Source organism: Myxine glutinosa, chromosome 7, assembly GCF_964187855.1.
Source record: "Myxine glutinosa chromosome 7, kmMyxGlut1.1, whole genome shotgun sequence".
In the NCBI taxonomy this organism is placed as follows: Eukaryota; Metazoa; Chordata; class Myxini; order Myxiniformes; family Myxinidae; genus Myxine; species Myxine glutinosa.
Genome location: NC_136267.1, coordinates 181168517 through 181191739, shown reverse-complemented (window position 1 = coordinate 181191739; position 23223 = coordinate 181168517). Strand labels below are relative to the sequence as shown.

The 23223-nt window shown below is 46.3% G+C and overlaps 2 protein-coding genes across 9 annotated transcripts in view; both read right to left on the bottom strand.

Annotated features, from left to right (window-relative positions):
* LOC137431864 (transmembrane ascorbate-dependent reductase CYB561) overlaps window positions 1–22486 on the bottom strand; it is a 104965-nt gene extending 82479 nt beyond the window's left edge. Inside the window, exon 1 of one of the 8 annotated variants that reach the window (XM_078782590.1) lies at window positions 22334–22486. The gene's annotated coding sequence lies outside the window, so the exon portion shown is untranslated. Of the gene's footprint in view, window positions 1–7159; window positions 7564–22233; window positions 22312–22333 lie in introns of those variants that run through there. The other 7 variants (XM_078782585.1, XM_078782587.1, XM_078782589.1 and 4 more) reach the window with 7 other exon arrangements.
* LOC144893106 (uncharacterized) lies at window positions 1570–7369 on the bottom strand. Its single transcript, XM_078782769.1, has 6 exons — window positions 7309–7369; window positions 5268–5283; window positions 5011–5115; window positions 3746–3883; window positions 2846–2996; window positions 1570–2674 (listed from the first exon to the last, which is right to left on the bottom strand). The coding sequence occupies exons 1-6, from the start codon at window positions 7367–7369 to the stop codon at window positions 1904–1906; spliced, it is 1242 nt and encodes a 413-aa protein (XP_078638895.1). The 3' UTR covers window positions 1570–1903.
* Window positions 22487–23223: the final 737 nt, after the last annotated feature.

Here is a 23223-nt window from a genome sequence, read left to right as displayed (position 1 = left end):
GACAATCATAAACCTTGGTCCAAGCCTATAAATAGGGTTGATGAAGTGTGTATGAAGCATGATATTGCTTATGGGAATACCACTACATTGGATGAAAAACATGAAGCAGACAGAGAAATGTTGTATAATTTGTCCTTGATACGAAATCCGGCATTGAGAGAGAAAGTTGATAGGTTTATTGTGAAAAAAATGATAAGTGCTAAATTGAAACTTGGTCTTGGTTATTCCCCAAAAAACTATTAAACTCCAATGATGTTATCAAGACTGAGGAGCTTTTGGCTGATGAATTACATAAACCTATAATCACAAAGTTTAAAAGAAGGAAAGTTTATTCTAAATACACCGACCACATATGGTCCGCTGATTTAATCGAACTAAATAATGATAAGGGATACAGGTATGCTTTAACCGTTATTGATTTGAGGAGTAGATTTGCCTGGGTTGTTCCTTTGAAAAACAAGAGAGGTGATACTTTAATGTTAGCCTTTCAGCTAATATTTGATAGGGATAAAAGGAAACCAAAGAAGTTATGGACTGACGAGGGAACAGAGTTCTATAACAAAATATTTATGAAATTTCTTAAGGGGGAGGGTATTAAATTATACAGCACCTTTAATGAAGGAAAGGCAGTTGTTATTGAGCGTTTTAATCGCACTTTGAAAGAGAAACTATATAAAAAATTCACACAACTCGGTTCTCAACAATGGGTATATTTAATCCAGAATATTGTAGATAATTACAATAATACAGTTCATTCATCAACAAAATCAAAACCATCAGAAACATTTACAAAATTAGAATATGAAAAGGAGATTAATTTGAGAAAGCCCAAGTTCAAAGTTGGTGATATTGTTAGAATTTACAGATGGAAAAGTCATTTTGAGAAAGGTTATACAAAGCGATGGACTAATGAATTATTTAAAATTGTTGATGTAATGGATACAGTCCCTTGGACTTACAAATTATATGATATGAATGGGGAAGAAATCTTGGGTTCATTTTACTCACAAGAATTACAAAAAACACAAGTAAGCAGATAATACCCTTGAAAATAATAAATAAATAAATAAAATGTAATGGGGATACGTTCTTGAGATCTGTGAACCCCAAACACAGAATCCCTCAACTTTTCAGTTGGGGCTTAACTTTTGTGTGTGTGTATGTGTGAGTGAGTCATAATAATATACAAACCCTAACCCAACCCCATCCCTAACCCAACCCCATCCCTAACCCAACCCCATCCCAAACCCAACCCCATCCCAAACCCAACCCCATCCCAAACCCAACCCCATCCCAAACCCAACCCCATCCCAAACCCAACCCAACCCCATCCCTAACCCAACCCAACCCCATCCCTAACCCAAACCCATCCCTAACCCAACCCCATCCCTAACCCAATCCCATCCCTAACCCAACCCCTAACCCAACCCATCCCTAACCCAACCCATCCCTGACCCTCACATTCAAAATCCCAACCCTAACCCAACCCCATCCCTAACCCAACCCCAACCCTAACCCTCACATTCAAAATCCCACCCTAACCCTAACATAATCTTTTTTTTCTTCTTTTTTTCAAATACGTATTTCTTTTTTTCTTTTTTTTCCTCTTCCTCCAATTCTGTCTTTCAAGGCTTTCAAGTTTGACGAAGTAGAAATGGGAAGAAAGAATTTTCCAGCATTTTCTTCCTCGAACTTTCTTGATATTGCTTAAATCAAGCGTCATTAAACAAAGAACATTGTTCATTGCTTTAGAATCCAAAGAGTCTCCAAGATGGACCCCACAGGTAGAGTCTCCAAAATAAAACCAACTTTCCAAGTTCCCAAGGTATAACCACATTCCTGTTGAGCCTCCAAGATAGGTATCACATTCCGAGTCATCAAAACAAAACCCCCATTCCGAGTCTCAAAAAATATAACCATCTTTCCAAGTCTCCAAGGTAGAACCACAATTTTCAGAAATATTGGGGGTTTCCATGATAAGTCTCACATAGTATAACTGCGGACCATCAGGGAAAACTTCCCTTTCCCAATTTTTTAGGGTTTCTATGATGTGTCTCACATAGTATAACTGCGGACCATCAGGGAGAACTCTCCTTGCCCAATTTTGTAGGGTTTCTGTGATGTGTCTCACATAGTATAACTGCGGACCATCATGGAGAATTCCCGTTTCCCAATTTTTTAGGGTTTCTATGATGTGTCTCACATAGTATAACTGCGGACCATCAGGGAGAACTCTCCTTGCCCAATTTTTTAGGGTTTCTGTGATGTGTCTCACATAGTATAACTGCGGACCATCAGGGAGAATTCCCGTTTCCCAATTTTTTAGTGTTTCTATGACGTGTCTCACATAGTATAACTGCGGACCATCAGGGAGAACTCCCCTTTCCCAATTTTCAGAAATTTGTGGGTCTCCAATGTATGACTTGTATTCTGGCTCATCAAGGTAGAACTTGTTCAGTGGGTTTTGTTTTGATAACTCACAATAAGTATCATCATGGTAGAACTCTTTTTCAGGATTTTGTGGATCTCCAAGGTTTAACTCTTTGGCTGGGTCATCAAGGTAGAACTCGTTCTGTGGGTCTTGGTTGTTCAAAAGATCTTCAAACAAAAAAATAACTTTATCCCAAGTTGTGTTAAAAGTTGAATTTTCATTTCGTATCTCAGATACAATTTCCTGTGGGAGAAAATAACAATGTATTAATTTAATACAATATTTTTATTTGTATAAATCAAGCTCCATGAATATTAAAATTAACTTTGTTAACTCTTACACGAGTCTCACCTAAAAAAAAAAAAAAAAAAATTAAAAAATTAAAAAATTAAATAAATAAATAAACAAACTTACCTCCATTGATAAGAGGTTCGAGTCCAGTTCATCAATCTGAAGGTTGAGCGCTTCACAGGTAGTAGGACTCCAAGGGATACAAAAATTATCCCAATCCATGTCAGCACTGTAGGCCATTCTCAAGTGAAGCAGAAAGCGTGTTTGAAAAAGCCTGTGTGGTCGGTGCCTTTTATAAGAAGGACTGGGTGTGTCATTTCCTGTGGAAATTCCCTGGGCATGGTCTTAACTGGAAATGATGTGATGGAAATTCCCTGAAAATGATGTAATATCTTAACTGAAAATGATACAATGGTAGAGTTTATAACGTGGGTGGGGCTAAGCAAAAAGTGGGCGGGCCTTAGAAAAATGGGTGGGGCTTAGCAAAAGTGGGCGTGGCTTAACAAAAAAGTGGGCGGGATTAACAAAAAGTGGACAGAGCCGACCAAAAAGTGTGTGGCACAGGAGGTGCTCAAACAAGAACATTGAGGGAGGTTTATCATTTTATCTTAGCTCAGTTAAAATATCTTGATAAAGAACCAAACTCAAACATCTTCTTTGTTAATGTATTAGATGGTGATGGAAGTGGTAAGAGAATTAAATTATTTCCCACACATAAACAAATATTTGTAGGATCATTGTTTCAGTGGTCTACTAAACAACAATGATCATTGATAGTAAGAGTAAAAGGCCCATACGACCAAGGGGGGCAGGAATAGAGGTGTTAAGGGGAAATGAAGAAAAGTGAGGGAAGATGGGAAATTAACATGTAGGTGAATGGAGATTTGGGGCTGTCCCAGGAACAACATTTATCATCTACTACCATGGGTAACCACCCCAAACCAAGACCGCTGGATTGTGCTGCAGGATCTTCGTGATAGTTTCCGCCCTCCGACGAAAACAGCTGCAGTGACAAAAGGTTGCCACAACAACCGCATCAGTGTCTTGGCTGTGCGGAGGCACTTGAGTAGTCGGCCTGGTGGCAAGACATCCTTGCAGAGGTCCAGTATTGAACGCAGTGCATTGGCGTAACAGACGAAGATTGTGTCTGCAGCATCGCCGCTGGACACAGCAACAGTGGAGTGCAGTCTTGTTCAGCGATGAGTCCAGATTTTACCTCCATGCTGCTGATGGGCGTCAACAGGTATGGCACAGAGGTGGGAAAAGGTATGCATCATGCTGTATTCGTCAAATCAATCGTTGGGGAGGACCCAGTGTGATGGTATGGGCCGGCATTTCCACCCATTTCAGGACACCTCTGGTCATCATCGAAGGCAATCTCACCAGTCAGCGTTATGTCAATGAAGTTTTGAGACCTCATCTGCTGCCATTTCTCCAGGCTCATCCTGACATCGCAGTTTTCCAGCAGGACAAAGCTCGAGCCCATTCTGCTCGCCTGACTACCAACTTCCTCCAGGAACAGGGTGTTGAAGTGATGCCTTGGATGCCTCATGCCCCTGACCTCAATCCCAATGAGCATTTATGGGATGAGCTTAGTCGACATCTTGCATCGAGGAGATCAACGGTTGTCAATCGGCAAATGCTCATTCAAGGCTTGCAGGAGGAGTGGGACAGACTTCCCCAGGACCGCATCAGACGCCTGGTACAGAGCATGCGTCGGAGGTGTACAGCCTACATCACAGCTCAGGGAGGACACACACGATATTGAGGACTGCTGTCATTCTGTCCTTGACTGTTAGGAGTGTTGTGTCCATTGCAGTGTCATTTTGTTTTGACTGTATTGAGGTGCGTGCCTTTGTGTTGCAGTGCTGTGACTTTTGTTGCACAACCCCTTGTGATGTTCATGCTTTTTGCTTTTTTGTGATTGAGGCAACCTCTTGTCAACCAACATCCAACATGTCAATAAACAGCAGATGAGGAGAAATGGCAGCAGATGAGGAGAAATGGCAGCAGATGAGGTCTCAAAACGTCATTGACATAACGCTGACTGGTGAGATTGCCTTCGATGACGACCAGAGGTGTCCTGAAATGGGTGGAAATGCCGGCCCATACCATCACACTGGGTCCTCCCCAACGATTGATTTGACGAATACAGCATGATGCATACCTTTTCCCACCTCTGTGCCATACCCGTTGACGCCCATCAGCAGCATGGAGGCAAAATCTGGACTCATCGCTGAACAAGACTGCACTCCACTGTTGCTGTGTCCAGCGGCGATGCTGCAGACACCATCTTCGTCTGTTCCGCCAATGCACTGCGTTCAATACTGGGCCTCTGCAAGGACATCTTGTCACCAGGCCGACTACTCAAGTGCCCCCGCACAGCCGAGACACTGATGCGGTTGTTGTGGCAACCTTTTGTCACTGCAGCTGTTTTCGTCGGAGGGCGGAAACTATCACGAAGATCCTGCAGCACAATCCAGCGGTCTTGGTTTGGTGTGGTTACCCATGGTCTTCCTCTTCGTGGACCATCATTCACAGTTACAGTTTCACCATAATGCCTGGCCAGGTTGGAAATTGCAGGCTGTGAGCAACCAAGACGTTGGGAAATTGTTCGCTGGCTTACACCAGCCTCAAGCATCCCAATTGCCCTTAAACGTTGTTCAGATGTCAGGCGTGGCATCTGAATTTTCTTGTTGTTTTCCCTGTCAGAAGCCTCCAGAGTGACGAGAGACAGCAGTAAATGAATGTCTAACCACGAGAACTGAAGGATTTCAGGATGAGGGTCATTATTTAAAGGGAAAGATCCCTATAAAGAACCACTCAAGCATGCCATTGTTGATCAACCAGGTGATTGAAGTGAAGTTCCCGTTACATAATCAGCCATTACAATTGAAGAAACGTGTTTGTAAAGCTGCACATTTCAGAAAATGAAAGTGATAAGTTTATTTTGATGTTCAGTTTATTAATGGTAAAACTCACGAGAAACGAGAGCATTCACAACAGAGTGTTGCTGTCTTTTGAAATATATAATTTGGTGTGTTAGAGTTATGCATTACTAGCAGAAGTACCCGGCATTGCCGGGCGGGGGAGGGGAGGGGGAAGGGGAGGAGAGGGGAATGGGGGGGAGGGGAGAGGAGGGGGGGGGAGGGGAGAGGAGGGGGGGGAGGGGAGAGGAGGGGGGGAAGGGGAGAGGAGGGGGGGAAGGGGAGAAGAGGGGGAGGGGGAGGGGGAGAGGTGGAGAAGAGGGGGGAGGGGGAAGGGAGAGGGGAGAGGAGGGGGGATGGGAAGGGGGAGGGTGAGGGATGGGAGGGGGAGGGGTGGGAGGGATGGGGGTAGGGGGGAGGGGGGAGGGTGAGAGATGGGAGGGTGAGGGGGTGGGATGGGGGAGGGGAAGGGGGAGGGGAGAAGGGGAAGGGGTAGGGTGGAGGGGGTGGACAGAGGGGGAAGGGAGGGGGAGGACGGACGGGGGAGGGGGAAGGGGGAGGGAAGGGGAGGGCCAGTCAACAATGACGTTGCAGTTCTCATGGTCGGAGAGCAGCACAACAATCGCGACATCGTCCTGCATCTTCGCAAGAGCACGAAGCGGATTTTGGAGACTCACCGATCCTGTGACCCACGCCCTCCAGTACCGGCGTTGCCGGGCGGGGGAAGGGAGACCTGTACATTCCCAACCCGTACATTCCCCACCCGTACATTCGCCCTCTCGACTCGAGCTCGTATTCGATTCGTATTCGAAATCGAAAGGGGAAAGGGGAAATCCTTCGTATTCGAATTCGTAAACACGAAATATGAATTTAAATTTAATTCATATCGCACAAAATCGACACAAAACACGATCGCATAAAGGTGAAAAAACGCAATGGCTTTTCGCCCTGAATTACGTGCAAACGTGTGACGGGATGGAACATCACGTGATCGCTCTGAGCGAATCAGCGAGCTGCTCGCACTGGCTGAGATTAGCGGGTACTTCACTGAAATGCGCTGAGGTAAATATGAATAAAAAATATGGATCTCGTCAAATATTGTCTCAGCCATGTTCGTCCCAGGCTCAATGGCCATGTCTATGCCAAATATCAAGCACGTGAGCCTCTCCGTTTCGGAGTCTATCGGTAACATTACACACACACACACACACACACACACACACACACACACACACACACACACACACACACACACACACACACACACACACACACACACACACACACACACACACACACACACACACACACACACACACACACACACACACACACACACACACACACACTGTGTTTTATATATATATATAGACATGAGAGTACAAATTCCCCCAAAATACAAATGTTCTAAATCGACAATAATTCGTTTCAGTGATTTGGTATTCGCATCAAGGTTGATGAAAAATACAATTTTACATTTTAAAATACTGTACGAGTATATACTACTGACCTGAAAGTTGTTACCGCCTTGGCCTCATGTCTAAGCTATTTGAACATTAACCCAGTTTATCATTAAACGATTTGTGTCCCAACCTCCCAAAAAAAAATTTAAAAATTTGCCTTTTATCGACAAGTTCTGCACCAATCATGCAAAAGCACTATCCAAAGGTCGATTCACAAAGGCCGCAATGCAATCCATGACAGTCGACGAGCAGCGCATTTAGTTCCGTAATGGAACTTGATCAAGATAAATAAATTCCAATCTCCACCGAGTACAAACACAATGCCATCCCATAATACACGTTTCTCCATTAAAAAGCCTGGCATCCAAAGACATTTTAACCATGGTCCTGCCGTTCCCCTCGCACGATATCTCGAATACAGTCATATCTCCAATTAACAGCACATTGTTCCAATTTGACCTTTACCCTTTGAATGCTGCTCATGAACACTTTCTTTGCAGATAGTTTCTCAAGAAAAAGCTAAAATATGGAGGGTGGAACGCTGGTATATTGACTGTGGCTTGGGAGAACACATGAGGGTATGGAGTATGGACTGGCATATAACGACATATGCTGGACTTCCTGGCCCATGAACAAGAGGTGGCACAGCAGGTAAGCGACAGGCTGGCAGATGGTATGGCCCACCAGATGGCATGGCCCACCAGATGGCATGTCTGGCAAGCAAGTGCTCGCATGACTGGTAGATGGCAGGCAAGTGGCAAGGTATGGCTGACAAGCGGGTCAGGTAATTGGCCAGCAGATGATATGAGAGTAAGTGGCCGCAGTCTTCCACCAACACCAGTTCTCCATTCTTGTCCACTCTTCAATGCAAGCACCATGAAACCTTCCCCTTTTATAAACCACGTACCCCATGCCCATCAAATTCCTATCTTCTGCAATACTTACCTAGTTTTGTCAGTCCATACCCTGACGTGTTCTCCCAAGCCACGGCCAATATACGAGCATTGCACCCTCCATATTTTAGCTTTTTCTTGAGAAAATATATTTGCAGAGAAAGTGTTAGTAGCAGCACTCAAAGGGTAAAGGTCAAACCGGAAGAATGTGCTGTTAATTGGAGACATGACGGCATGGAACATGTCGTACGAGGGAAATGGTAACATTTTCATAAAACGGGTGTAACACCAATAATGAGCTATGACATATCTAGGCCAAAGACAATCTTAGGCAGGGGTGGTGTTGGGAATTGAGTTTGGATTGCGCCACATTTATTGCCATTTTCTCATGACACTGAATCGTTTAACACTGTCGAAGGGTCAATCTGCCATTGATCTCCAATCGGAGACCTGCATCGTGGAGACGCATTGTGTGTCTGACCAAGGAAGCCGCAATGACTCGATAAGTCAGCCATGTCCTTGGCTTCATCTTTTACGTTCAATGGCTTTTCACAAGCTCCTCTATGGATTTGAATATTTCCATCAATAGCTTGTTCACACACACTAGATAGTGTACACTCAACATCACCCCATCTTCCTTAAAATAAAAAAGCATTAAATATGCACTCTGGTGTTTCTTGGATGAGTGTGATTTACATTGATGTAAACAATGAAAATTTCTGAAAACAAGTACAGATACATTCAAAGTACACCGCCCCCATGCCAAATAAAGAAATATCCTCATTTGCGGCATCGCTGGGGCACCTTGGGCACCCGGTGATACCGCCATGCAGCTCGTAGAGACGGTATTGGATGGAGAGGTGTACAATAATTGATTGATTAATTGCATTAGTAAAATCAATAAATATTACTCGTAAAATAATTTCTTAATCAATTGGCCAAATTGCTCAACTTACCTCAACCATCAATGTTTCATCCAAAGCTGTAACTTAAAAAAAAACAATTTTGTCATTAATTTCATTAGTTTCTATAACTTTTGTCATTTATTGGAAAAAACTTAAAGAAACAGTTGATTAATTGACTGATCAATAAATAATTAATCGATTAATTGATTAATCACTAAATCAAAAATATCATTTATAGCCAAATCACTTGGTCATTGTCATGGCTAAATATCAGCTTCCTAGCTCAAAAAGTGCCTGAGATAATGCCCAGATGAGAAAGGAAATGCACAAGTACTTAATTAATCGCTAATAATTAAATAACTCCTCAATTAATTGATTATTCAAAAAACAAAAAATACCGTTTTTGACAAAGGACTTGCTCACTACTGTGCCAAAATTTCAGCTTCCTAGCTCAAAGGATGGCTGAGATATCGCCCGGACAAACAAACAAACAAAAACAAGAAAACAACCCGAGTGAAAACCGAGTACTCCCTTTCAGCGCGCGTCATCGCGAGCCTCCTTCGGTGCCCCGCGATGACGTCATGTAGCGCCTGGGGATGGAATAGGAAAGGAGCGGTGTACAATATGTTTTCATTACATCACGTTTTGAAACCAAAAACCATTGAATCCAAAGAAGGTGTTAGTTCAGTTATGGCTGAAGCAGATTTCATGTGACATTTGTCATTTACGTGACACCAGTCATGCAAGCCTGGTGTTGGCCAAATTGTAAGGAATCATGTTGTAAAACCCACTAATCTTCCCAAAACGTTGCAGAGTACGTTAATCTGTACTAAGTGTTTGTGCAATATTGTAAAAGTTGTCAATTTTACCATCTCGAGCGGAGGGTATTGCATTTTGTGTCTTGTTAATGACGAAAATTGATACGTTTCGGTTTGTCCCGTTTGTTTGTTTGTTTCTCTGCGAGCGCGATAACTCGAACGTTTTCAGCTATCTTCATCAAACTTTATCAGAGGGTTCTGAAGGACAAAAGTGAGGATGCCAATGTTTTTTGACAATACAGGTCAAATGTCAAGGTCAAAGGTCAGGGTTCTCGTTTGTCCGGGCGATATCTCAGCCATCCTTTGAGCAAGGAAGCTGAAATTTGGGCACAATAGTGAGCAAGTGCATTTGTAAAAACGGTATTTTTTGTGTTTTTGATTAATCAATTAATTGATTGATTACTTAATTGTTATTATCGATTTATTAAGTACTTATTTATTTTCTCTCTCATCTATGCAATATCTCAGGCACCTTTTGAGCTAGGAAGCTGATATTTGGACATGACAATGACCAAGTGTTTGGCTGTAAATTGTATTTTTTATTTATTTACCAATTAATTAATTAGTTATTTAACTTTTTCAATGCATTATTTGATTTTCAAAAAGTCACAGATTTGGATAAAACGGTGGTGGTTTAGGTATGCTATCAGCCAATTGATTAAGAAATTAATTATTTTACGTTTGTCTTTTCAATTACACAATTAATCAATTATTTATTGATTCTCTCCATTTTTGTCATACCTGTCAGGCTACCGCTTGACATCCTTTCTTGTTTGGTTGTTTGTTTGTTTTTTGTCCACACAAAACAAGAGTGTGTGTATCAATTACATTCGACACTTTTAGACATGAAGACCCTTCCGAACCTTCACAACCGTGGGACCCATTAAGACCACGAAGACCTGAATGACCATGAAAACCCACAAAGACCCAAACACCCTTAAAACTCTAAAGAAACCTGTTATGTATGCACACTGGCATGTTCCGGCAGTGCTGTGAATTAATGTTTGTTTTACGACGACGATGCTTTAGGGCACCCGCCATGTTGGGATGGAGTTCACCGACGTTGTGTGCTTGGTTAAAGCAGTCTGTTCGAAACTCATAAATGCGGTCGTGTCCCTTATTCAACACAACATTTGGCGACAATTCCTGAATTTTCTCTTCCACCACTTCCTCTTTTTCTCGCTCTGCCAGGAGAGCCTCCCATGCCGTGGATTCGCTGGATTCGGTCCTTCGAAACTTTATATTATCACGCTCGGCTTGGAAGACGTGAGCGATGCACGGAAGAAAGCTTTGCTGCTCCATTGCAATGGGTGCAGAAGGCCAGTAGATATTTGGGACGCTAGGCACTGCTTTCACATTTGCTACGGCCGTGGTCCTCCTGGAAACACACTTCTCAACCCTACAGAGTGTTCTTCTCCAGAGGTTTCTCTTCAGAAAGTGTCAACAACTGCCGGGCGAGTCAGTGCACCAGTACGTTGCGAACTTGAGGCTTAGCTAGCTCTTGTAAATTCAGGGCCCTGCAAGATGAGATGATTAGGGACTTGCTCATCGAAAAAACCAAGTGCAAAAGTGCGCGAGAGACTTTTACTAGAACCGGACGATTTATCCCTTTCAAAAGCTGTGGAAATTGCATTTCAAGTGGAGTCTGCCACAGACTGTGCAGCTCAACTTACTGCTTTGCAGACTTCCCCCTGCACAGGCACACAGCAGGCAGCACAGATGCTGCAGCAGCCTGATGGCCTCACTCATACGGACCCCGGCCCATCTGTGTAACGAATGCAACGACAGCGTGCGCACCCCCAAGAGCACTGTGGTAATTGTGGCTCTGCTTTCCATGGTACGCGAGCACCAGATTGTCCTGCACATGGATAGATATGCAGGAACTGTCGCAAACTAAATCATTTTTCTAAAGTGTGTTGATCTGCCCCTGCTACGATGCCAGCATCACAAAGGCATCAACCTCCCCACACAGCACCCGCCATTATACACAATGCGGCTCCAGACTGGTGGCTTTCAAGACCTGTGCCGTTCAGCTAGATGCTGTGCATGTGCCCCTGCTTTTGGACACAGGGGCTGCAGTATCTCTGCTCAACCTGGACACTAATAAACAGTTTTTCGCTCATCAGCCACGACAACACCACTCCACTGCCCTTTGCGGCAATGGCAGCTCCAAAATCGACATTGTGGGCACCCTCCAGCTGCCTGTGCACTACGGCACCAAGCACCTGACTGCATTCACATTCCACATTGCCCAGCGGGGTGCCAACCTCCTCGACCTCGACCACTTCACAAAGCTAGGTTTCTCCCTGATGGATTTTTTTTTTTTTTTTTGTATACTGAATCGAGGCTCGTGAAAGAGCTGACATTTACTTCAAAAACAAAATATATAAAAAGAGGGAGCAGACAAGAGAAGGGGAAGCACACAAACACTTGAGAGCACACAACATTTAAGAGCATGGAGATGTGTGGGAGGGAGAGGGCTTGGGGGGAGGAGGCGTGGGAAAGGGAGGGGGGGGGGTGGGAGAAGTATAAAACACAAGGACACCAAGGACTTCCAGGACAGAACTTGGTATTTCAAAAAAGTGGAATTGGGGTGAAATTAGCGGGGATAGAAAAGATAAGGTTTTGGATGGGGGAAGATAAGAGATGGTGGTGAACAGCTGTTTCAAAGACCTGGAGGGTGGAGTGGGATTGAAGAGAGTGAGGGAGTTTGTTCCAGAGGCGGGAGAAAAGAGGAATGAAGGAGTGAAGGTGAGCAGAGAGAGTCTTGATTTTGGCAGTTCAACCATAAGAGGGTTGCAGGTAGATCTTGTGTGACCTGTAGGAATATTTGCGGGACAGCGCCCAGAGAGAGCTGGGGGGGGGGGGGGGGGGAGGCCAGAGAGGAGTCGGTAGAAGACGGAAAGACCACCAACCTGCCTGCGGTGAGTGAGTGAGAGGCCCTTGGAGTTAGCTTCATCGCGGGAGATTCCAATGATTCTGAATGCTTTGGATTCAACAGCGTGAAGACGAGCTAGGTGTGAGGCAGGAGCACCAGCCCAAAGGGGAGAGCAGTATTCCATTGAGCTGCGGATGAAAGCCTTGTATGTGGTGAGGAGCTCAGGTGTGCCAAGGAAGGACTTCACACGACGGAGGATGCCCAGTCGGCGACTGGCTTTGGAGGCCAGATTTGAAATGTGGTTTTCCAAGGAAAGATCATGGCAGATAGTGAGATCCAAAAGCTTGAGTGACAGAACTTTTTGGAGAGGATTATTCAGAAAGTGGATGGGAGGGTTGTCCAGTCGGTCTTTTCAGAGAGACATCGTAAGAGTGTGAGATTTGTCAGGATTGAAAGACATGTTCCACTTGTTTGCCCAGTCTGTGATTTTGTCCAGGTCTGCAGAGAGTGAGGAGGCTGCAGACTGCCGATCTGAGGGATGAAGAATGGAGCGACAGAGAGTAGAGTCATCAGCAAAGAGATAGAGAGGATTTTCAAGAGATTCAGAGAGATCATTGTTAACCACCTTTAGATGGTTAACAATGATCTCTCTGACTCTCTTGAAAATCCTCTCTATCTCTTTGAGAGATCATTGTTGAGATCATTGTTGAGAGATCATTGTTGAAGACCAGAAAAAGCACAGGGCCCAGAACACTGCCTTGGGGAACTCCAGCCTGAACAGGAAGAGGAGATGAGAGAAACCCATTCAGGGCCACACGTTGACTACGACTGGAGAGGAATGCCGCCAGCCATGCGTGGAGATTTCCATGGATACCATAGGAGGAGTGTTTGGTGAGCAGAGCTGGGTGCCAGACCGTATCGAAGGCACGTGATATGTCAAGGGAGACAGCTCTAATTTCCTGTTTGGCATTGAGGACCTCCATCCATTGTTGAGAAAGCAGAAGCAGCATGTCCAGAGTAGAGTGACCAGGTCTGAAACCAAATTGATGATCAGAGATCAAGCCATTGGAGAAGAGGAAATATTTCATATCTGAAGCAATGATGGATTCCATGACTTTTCTGATAATTGGGAGAAGGCTGATTGGTCTGTAGTTGCTGGGATCTGTTTTTGCACCTTTTTGTGCAAAGCGGTGATGTTGGCAGATTTCCAAGCAGATGGCAGATGACCTTGAGCAAAAGAGAGGGTGAAGGTGATGCCAGTGGGTCAGCTGTTCTGCAGGTCGCTTCCTCATGTCAGCAGGAATGGCCCACACTGTTTAATGGACTGGGTTGCCTCACTGCCTTTACCAACCAGCCCCTGCTCAACTCTACGGTGATCCCAGTCAACCAGCCACTTCAACGCTCATGCACAGATTTATCCCATCTCGTCTTCAGTTGTCTTACCCTTCCTCCCATCCATGGTACACTGAATCTTGTGGTGAAGCAGTTTCCCTGAAACAACTTACCTTTGCCTCTTGGAAGGCAAATCCAACTGAAGGCAATCTCAGTTCCTTCCACCAAGCTCGGAACAAGTGTGTGTCTACCCTCAGGAGTGCCAGGAAGCACTATCTCTCCACACTCAAGATTGAACTCTCAAACCTGTCTCCTTCCTCCAAATCCTAGTGGCGTCTGGTCAAATCCGTTCCTGGTGTTTGTTCCCCCTCCATCCCCTCCCTTACCTCAAATGGTTACACAGTTGACACCACACGTGACAAAGTCGAATGCCTCAACTCTGTGTTTGCCTCAAAATCTTGTGTCCCAAACCCATCTCTCTCTGTACCCACCTTTCCCAGTCGAACCCAACTGCTCCTGGACTCTGTGTCCTTCTCTCCTGACAAGGTGGAGAAGTTTTTGTCAAACCTCGACTCTGATTCTGCAACTGGACCAGACGGCATCAGCCCAAGGGTCCTAAAATCCTGCTCTGCCGCTCTCACCCTCTCTCTGTTCTTTTCACCCTCTCTTTTGCTCAAGGTCATCTGCCAGCATCTTGGAAATCAGCAAACATTACCGCTTTACACAAAAAGGTGCAAAAACAGATCCTTGCAACTACAGACCAATCAGCCTGTTTCCAATTATCAGCAAAGTCATGGAATGCATCATTACTTCAGATATCAAATCCTTCCTCTTCTCCAATGGCTTGATCTCTGATCATCAATTTGGATTCAGACCAGGTCATTCTACTCTGGACATGTTGCTTCTGCTGTCTCAACAATGGATGGAGGTCCTCAATGCCAAACAGGAAATCAGAGCTGTCTCACTTGACATATCACGTGCCTTCGATAGGGTCTGGCACCCAGCTCTGCTCACCAAACTCTCCTCTCCTATGGTATCCATGGAAATCTCCACTCATGGCTTGCGGACTTCCTCTCTGGTTGTAGGCAACGTGTGGCCCTGAATGGATTTCTCTCATTTCCCCTTCCTGTTCTGGCTGGAGTTCCCCAAGGTAGTGTTGTGGGCCCTGTGCTATTTCTGGTCTTCATCAATGATCTCTCCGACTCGATGGAAAATCCTCTCTATCTCTTTGCTGATGACTCCACTATCTTCCGCTCCATTCCTCATCCCTCAAATCGGCAGTCTGCAGCCTCCTCACTCTCTGCAGAGCTGGACAAAATCACAGACTGGTCAAACAAGTGGAACATGTCTTTCAATCCTGACAAATCTCACACTTACTATGTCTCTCCGAAAGGACCGACTGGACAACCCTCCCATCTACTTTCTCAACAATCCTCTCCAAGAAGTTCTGTCGCTCAAGCTATTGGGTCTCACTATCTGCCATGATCTTTCTTGGGAAAACCACATTTCCAAGCTGGCCTCCAAAGCCAGTCGCCGACTGGGCATCCTCCGTCGTGTGAAGTCCTTCCTTGGCACACCTGAGCCAAGGTGTGCCACATACAAGGCTTTCATCCGCAGCTCAATGGAATACTGTTCTCCCCTCTGGGCTGGTGCTCCTGCCTCACACCTAGCTTGGCTTCACGCTGTTGAAACCAAAGCTTTCAGAATCATTGGAATCTCCTACGATGAAGTTAACTCCGAAGGCCTTTCACTCACCGCAGGCAGGTTGGTGGTCTTTCTGTCTTCTACCGACTCCTCTCCGGCCTTGCTCCCCCAGCTCTCTCTGTGCTGTCCCCCCAATATTCCTTCAGGTCGCACAAGATCTGCCTGCAACCCTCTTATGGTTAAACTGCCAAAATCTAGGCTCTCTGCTCACCTTCACGCTTTCATTCTGCTTTTCTCCCGCCTATGGAACAAACTCCCCCACTCCCTTCAATCCCACTCCTCCCTCCATGTCTTTAAAACAGCTGTTCACCACCATCTCTTATCTTCCCCCATCCAAAACCTTGATCTTTTCTACCCCCACTAATTCACCCCTGATACACTTTTTTTTTGAAATTCCAACTTCTTTCCTGGAGGTCCTTGCAGTGTTCATATGTTTTATACCTCTCCCACCTCCCCGCAAGCCCTCCCCCTCCCATATTTCTCCCGATGTCCCTGCTCTCAAATGTGTTTGTGTCCTTTCCCCTCTCTCCCCATCTTGTCTACCGCTCCCCTTATTTTTTGTGTTTTATGTGTCGGTTTGACTTTTTGTGTGATTAATGTTAGCTCTTTCACGAGCCTCGATCTTGTATACAAAAAAAATAAAAAAACCACGTCCCGCTCGCTCTGCGTGATGAACTGTCTGTTGAGCTCAAGCTCCTGTTGGAAGCTGGGATTATTGAACCTGTCATGCTGCCCCTTGGATCTCCAACTTGGTGGTTGCCAGGAAAACGTCAGGAGAGCTGTGTATCTGTGTGGACCTTCGTGCAGTAAACAGGGCTGTCATACCAGACAAATACCCCCTGCCCACATCTGACCACCCAGTTCTATGGCTCCACCGTTTTTTCTAAGTTGGACCTTCACCAAGGATATCTCCAGGTGCCCCTCCACCCCGATAGTAGGGACCTCACGGCATTTGTCACCCACGCTGGAGTATTCCGCTACACTAGGATGCCTTTTGGGCTTAGCTCAGCCCCAAGCTGCTTTCAAAAGTGATGTCCTCGGTCCTCGCAGGGATTCCAGGAGTGGCAGTTTACCGAGATGACATTGTCGTACACGGGCCTGATGCACCAATCCACAACGAGAGCATGCACCGAGTGTTTGAGATGCTTGCCAAACACAACCTCACATTGAAGGGTGAAACGTGTAGGTTCGCTGTGCCGACATTGAGTTTGTGGGATTTCGCCTGTCAGCTAGTGGCATCTCCACACTTCAGTCCAACATCGAGGCCATCCACCGCATCCTGGAGCCCATGTCACTTCTTTCCTTGGCATGACAGCCTATTACCTGTGGTTCCTGCTCCAATACTCCACTACGACAGCGCCGCTCCGGCAACTGTTCAGAAAGGACGAGCCCTGGGATTGGACGCCGGCCTGCGCTGTCTTTCTGCCTCTTAAAGTCTCAGCTTACCACGCCACCTTTCCTGGCTCACTTCAACCTCGCCAGCCCCACTCTCATCACCTGCTATGCGTCAGCCAATGCCGTAGGGGCTGTGCTCTCACAGCTGCAGGATGGGGTGGAGAAGCCCATCGCCTTTGCCTCCCAGGCCCTGACCCCTACAGAACAAAGGTATTCTGTGGGTGAACGTGAAGCGCTGGCCTGTGTCTGGGATTGTGAACGGTGGCATATGTATCTGTATGGCCCCTCATTCACCCTCCGGACCGACCTCCAAGCTCTCACAGTCCTGCTGGCTACCTCCAGCACGGGCCACAGAACGCTCCGACTGCACCGGTGGTCCGATCGCCTCCACCAATACAACTTTCAGCTACAGTTCACGCCTGGGTGGGACAATGTGGTGGCAGACCTACTCTCCCGCTCTGTTGGCATGTGGTGGCAGACCAACTCTCCCTCTCCGTTGACACCCCGGCCTCTACCATCTGCTCTGACAGTGGGGAGCATGACCTTATTCAGCTGCTTCACTCTCCTCTCCAAGCCACGGTGTCCCTCCAGGAGCTCCAGCAGGCCTCTGAGGAGGACCCCATCTTCTCAATGCTCTGCACATACATTAGGACTGGATGGCCATCCCATGTGCCATCAGAGCCGACACCATTTGCCTGGGTCAAAGAGGACTTGTCCTGCTGGAACAACACCTGTGTGGCCCGCGGACTCTGCACTGTCGTCCCAAGTGCCTTGCGTGCGCGTGTTTTGAGGATGGCACATGAGTCACTTGGGCATAGTGAAGCTCAAACAGAGGTGTCGGGACCTAGTGTGGTGGGCCAGGGATCGACCGGGACATTGAAACCATGGTAAAGGACTGCGCCGCCTGCCTGGTCAGCGGCAAAACCGGGCCTCCAGCTTTGCCTCCCTTGCAGCCACTCATATGGCCAACCCAGCCATGGGAATATATTCAATTAGACATTTATGGTGAAATCAAGAGTGTGCCTCATCACCAGCGCTTTCTGGTGGTGGCCTATAACCAGCACTCCAAATGGCCGGAAGTGACCCCCATGGGGACAGTCACTACCAGAGCAATAGTGAGCATTCTGGACATGCTCTTTGCACATTGGGGGCTACCTGAGGCCATAAACACTGACAATGGGCCTCAATTCACCTCAGTAGCGTTTTCTTCGTTCTTGGAGGACCGTGGGGTTCACTACATCTGCACAGCGTTCTATCATCCCCAGGCTAATGGGGGAGTAGAGCGTTTCAATCAAACGCTGAAGAACAGCATCCGAGCACACCTGGCCCAGAGCTGCACTTTTCAAATGGCTTTACTCCAGACACTGCTCCACTACAGAGCGACACAACACTCCTCCACCGGGGTCTCACCGGCATCACTGATGGTCGGCCGTGAGCTGCAGCTGCCCCTGGAGAGGTTCCGGCACTCAACAGCTCAGAATCCGGCTCACAACACTCAGGCGGTGGTTGACAAGCACCAACGCCAGATGAAGCAGCGCTTTGACAGGACACACAGGGTTAAGACGCCCCACCATTCAGGTCTTGGATTGGGTCAGAACCTGTCGCCCTCATCGTGACAACAAACTGTGCTCCTTCTGGTCCTTGCCCCTTCAAGTCAGCCGTCAGCTGGGCCGAGCTACATTCCAGCTGACTGATGGCTCCCGTTGGCATGCTCGACGACTACGGAAGGTGCCGGATCCTTCAGATTTCAGTGTGGATGCGGCTGCCTCCCTGGCTATACCTGAAGTGTAGCTGGATGCACCTGTGGCCCTGCCAGGCATGCCTGCCACCCTGCCGGCTGCTGCATCACTGGACATGCATGCTTCCCCATTGCCTGAGCTGCAGCCTCCACCTGATGGGCCTCAACATCGGCCTGCCCGGGTCCGGGCCCGTCCAGGTTACCGACAGGACTATGTATCCAGCTTCCATACCTGAACTTTCAAAAGGGTGGGGGGAGGGGGCAGGGGGGCACCCGCCATGTTGAGCTGGAGCTGACCGACGTTGCAGTCCGTTCGAAACTAATCGATGCGGTCGTGTCCCTTATTCAACACAACAAAACCACCGTTTTGTGCATCCACAGGTGGTTTGGCTACAGCAGGACCCACACAATCACAATGTGCTCCATATGAATTTGATGAGACCAGATTGATTAACATTAGTTAGGCAGTTAAGAGGAAGCATTGTTCATTTTTTCAGGAAAGCACCAAATTTGGCACAGATGTAGTATGGACCTATACAATTGTTTTCCTGAGGGGTGCCCAAAAATTCAGAAAATTCAAAAAATCCAAAAAAATGTCCTGGATGCCATGAAAAAGGGGAGAAAACGGGTATTGATTCTATCTGTAGATTCTGATATTGTGGTCTTGGCAATAGCACACTACTTTACCTACCAGTCACACGGTGTGGAGGAACTCTGGATTGCCATTGGCACTGGTAAAAGCTACCGCTACCTTGCCATCCATAAAATTGCCACCGGCCTTGGCAGCAGGAAGTCCGAGTCTTTGCCATTATTTCATGCCTTCACTGGCTGCGACACAGTGTCATTTTTTGCCCAAATTGGGAAAAAGACAGCCTGGAAGGCTTGGGAGGCATACCCCAGCATCACGCAGACCTTTCATGCTCTCGCTTATAGGCCATCTGTGGACGCTATTACTATGGAACTACAGAGCATAGAAAGATATGTTGCCATCCTCTATGACCGGACTACCGAGATAAAGACAGTGAATGACACTTGTTCACGAAGAAGGCAAGAACAATTGATCACATTCCCCCAATAGCAGACGCCTTCGAACAACACCTAAAACGTGCATGTTTTCAGGCTGGACACGTATGGAGTCAGGCACTTGTGCCCTACCCTGAACTTCCATCACCAGCTGATTGGGGCTGGATGAAAACAGGGACTTCTTGGACACCAATTTGGACCACAATACCACTGATACAGGAGGCATGTTCAGAGCTTACAAGCTGCCATTGTAAGTCGGCCTGTAAAGGCAACTGTAAATGCTCCAGGGCAAATCTGCCCTGCACATCACTGTGTGACTGCGATGAACAGTGCTTGTAGTACTACGCGTCTGTGCGAGAGCCTCCACCTTTCAAGTGCCCACAATATTTTAAGTTAAAACTGCAACTGTGTGTAACTTTGATTAATTAATACCATTCCATTGTTATCAGAGACCAATAAAACAATGTGTATCACTTGGAATTGAAATTTTACCTAAAATACTATGAGAGATTCAAGGAAAATGGAAACACCATGGCGGCCATCTTGAAATTAAAGATGATGGATGCCAATCTTTATGCAATTGATCCCATTGGATTCAGAGACCATGAAAACATAGGGTAAGACACTGGATCTGTGGTGTTATCGCTCATAGTATAGAAGTTATTGAGGGAATTAGGTCACAGAGGGCGGTTATGTTGAAATTCAATATGGCGGCCACCAGGGGTTCTGAATTTTTGGGCGCCCTTCAGGAAAACAATTGTATAGGTCCATACTACATGTGCCAAATTTGGTGCTTTCCTGAAAAAATGAACGATACGCCCTATTTTTCGGTCTTAACTGCCTAAGTATGAGTAACAAAACACAAACCCCAGCAACAAGAACACAGAAACAAAGAATCCACAAAAACGGTTTTATAATAACACAGTAGCTAACACATTACTCAAAGCACAGTAATAACACGGTAATCAACACACGTTACTTCTTGCACGTTATTAACACGGTAACTAACACGTTACTTCCAGCAGGTAACTAACATGTTGTTCGCAGCAAGGTAATACCATGTTAACCAACACATGCTACTCAAGCACGGTAATAACATGGTAACTAACATGTTACTTCCAGCAGGTAACCAACATGTTATTCGCAGCAAGGTAATAACATGTTAACCAACACGTTACTCAAGAACGGTAATAACACGGTAACTAACACGTTACTCCTAGCACGTTATCAACACGGTAATTAACATGCGACTCCCAGCACGGTAATAACATGTTAACTAGCACGTTACTCTCAGCACGGGAATAACATGTTAACCAACATGTTACTCCCAGCACGTTAATAACAGGGTAACTAACAAATGTTACTCCCAGCACGGTAACATATTAACTAACACGTTACTCCCAGCACGTTAATAACACGGTAACGAACAAATGCTACTACCGGCACGGTAATATGGTAACTAACAAATGTTATTCCCAGCACGGTAATAATACGGTAACTAACAAATGTTACTCCACAGTAATAACATGCTAACTAACATGTTACTCCCAGCACGTTAATAATACGGTAACTAACAAATGTTACTCCCAGCACAGTAATAACATGTTAACACGTTACTCCCAGCACGGTAATAACACGGTAACGAACAAATGTTACTCTCAACACGGTAATAACACGGTAACGAACAAATGTTACTACCAGCACGTTAATAATACGGTAACTAACAAATGTTACTCTCACAGCACAGTAATAACATGTTAACTAACAAATGTTACTCCCAGCACGGTAATAACATGTTAACTAAAACGTTACTCCCAGCACGGTAATAACATGTTAACTAACACGTTACTCCCAGCACGTTAATAATACGGTAACGAACAAATGTTACTACCAGTACCACTACCAGCACAGTAATAGCATGCTAACTAACACGTTACTCCCAGCACGTTAATAATACAGTAACGATCAAATGTTACTCCCAGCACGTTAATAACACAGTAACGATCAAATGTTACTCCCAGCACGGTAATAATATGGTAACTAACACGTTACTCCCAGCACGGTAATAACATGTTAACTAAAACGTTACTCCCAGCACGGTAATAATATGGTAACTAACACGTTACTCCCAGCACGGTAATAACATGTTAACTAAAACGTTACTCCCAGCACGGTAATAACATGTTAACTAACACGTTACTCCCAGCACGTTAATAATACGGTAACGAACAAATGTTACTACCAGTACCACTACCAGCACAGTAATAGCATGCTAACTAACACGTTACTCCCAGCACGTTAATAATACAGTAACGATCAAATGTTACTCCCAGCACGTTAATAACACAGTAACGATCAAATGTTACTCCCAGCACGGTAATAATATGGTAACTAACAAATGTTACTCCCAGCACACCCCTAATCTACGGTGCAACCTTTAACCTATTCAGTTGCCACCCAATGATCGATTGAACTCGATATGAACACTGTACAGTAACTTATACACCGCACATAGCAGCGCGTCCACCCATTTACCTTCAAGCCAAGCTGTGGGTGGGGCCAGGCCGCCAGAGTGGTCGTGGTGGGAATGACGATGAAACGGGGTTTATATATATCATAAGCAAATAATGTACAGTACGTTTCCCTTTTTGTACTGCGGTTACCAAACCAAATAAACAAACAGCTGTGGGCGGGGATTGGGCACGGTACATGATGGGCGGGGATTGGACACGGTACATGATGGGCGGGGATTGGACACGGTACATGATGGGCGGGGATTGGACACGGTACATGATGGGCGGGGATTGGACACGGTACATGATGGGCGGGGATTGGGCACGGTACATGATGGGCGGGGATTGGGCACGGTACATGATGGGCGAGGATTGGGCACGGTACATGATGGGCGAGGATTGGGCACGGTACATGATGGGCGGGGATTGGGCACGGTACATGATGGGCGGGGATTGGGCACGGTACATGATGGGTGGGGATTGGGCACGGTACATGATGGGCGGGGATTGGGCACGGTACATGATGGGTGGGGATTGGGCACGGTACATGATGGGTGGGGATTGGGCACGGTACATGATGGGTGGGGATTGGGCACGGTACATGATGGGTGGGGATTGGGCACGGTACATGATGGGTGGGGATTGGGCACGGTACATGATGGGTGGGATTGGGCACGGTACATGATGGGTGGGATTGGGCACGGTACATGATGGGTGGGGATTGGGCACGGTACATGATGGGCGGGGATTGGGCACGGTACATGATGGGTGGGGATTGGGCACGGTACATGATGGGTGGGATTGGGCACGGTACATGATGGGTGGGGATTGGGCACGGTACATGATGGGTGGGGATTGGGCACGGTACATGATGGGTGGGGATTGGGCACGGTACATGATGGGCGGGGATTG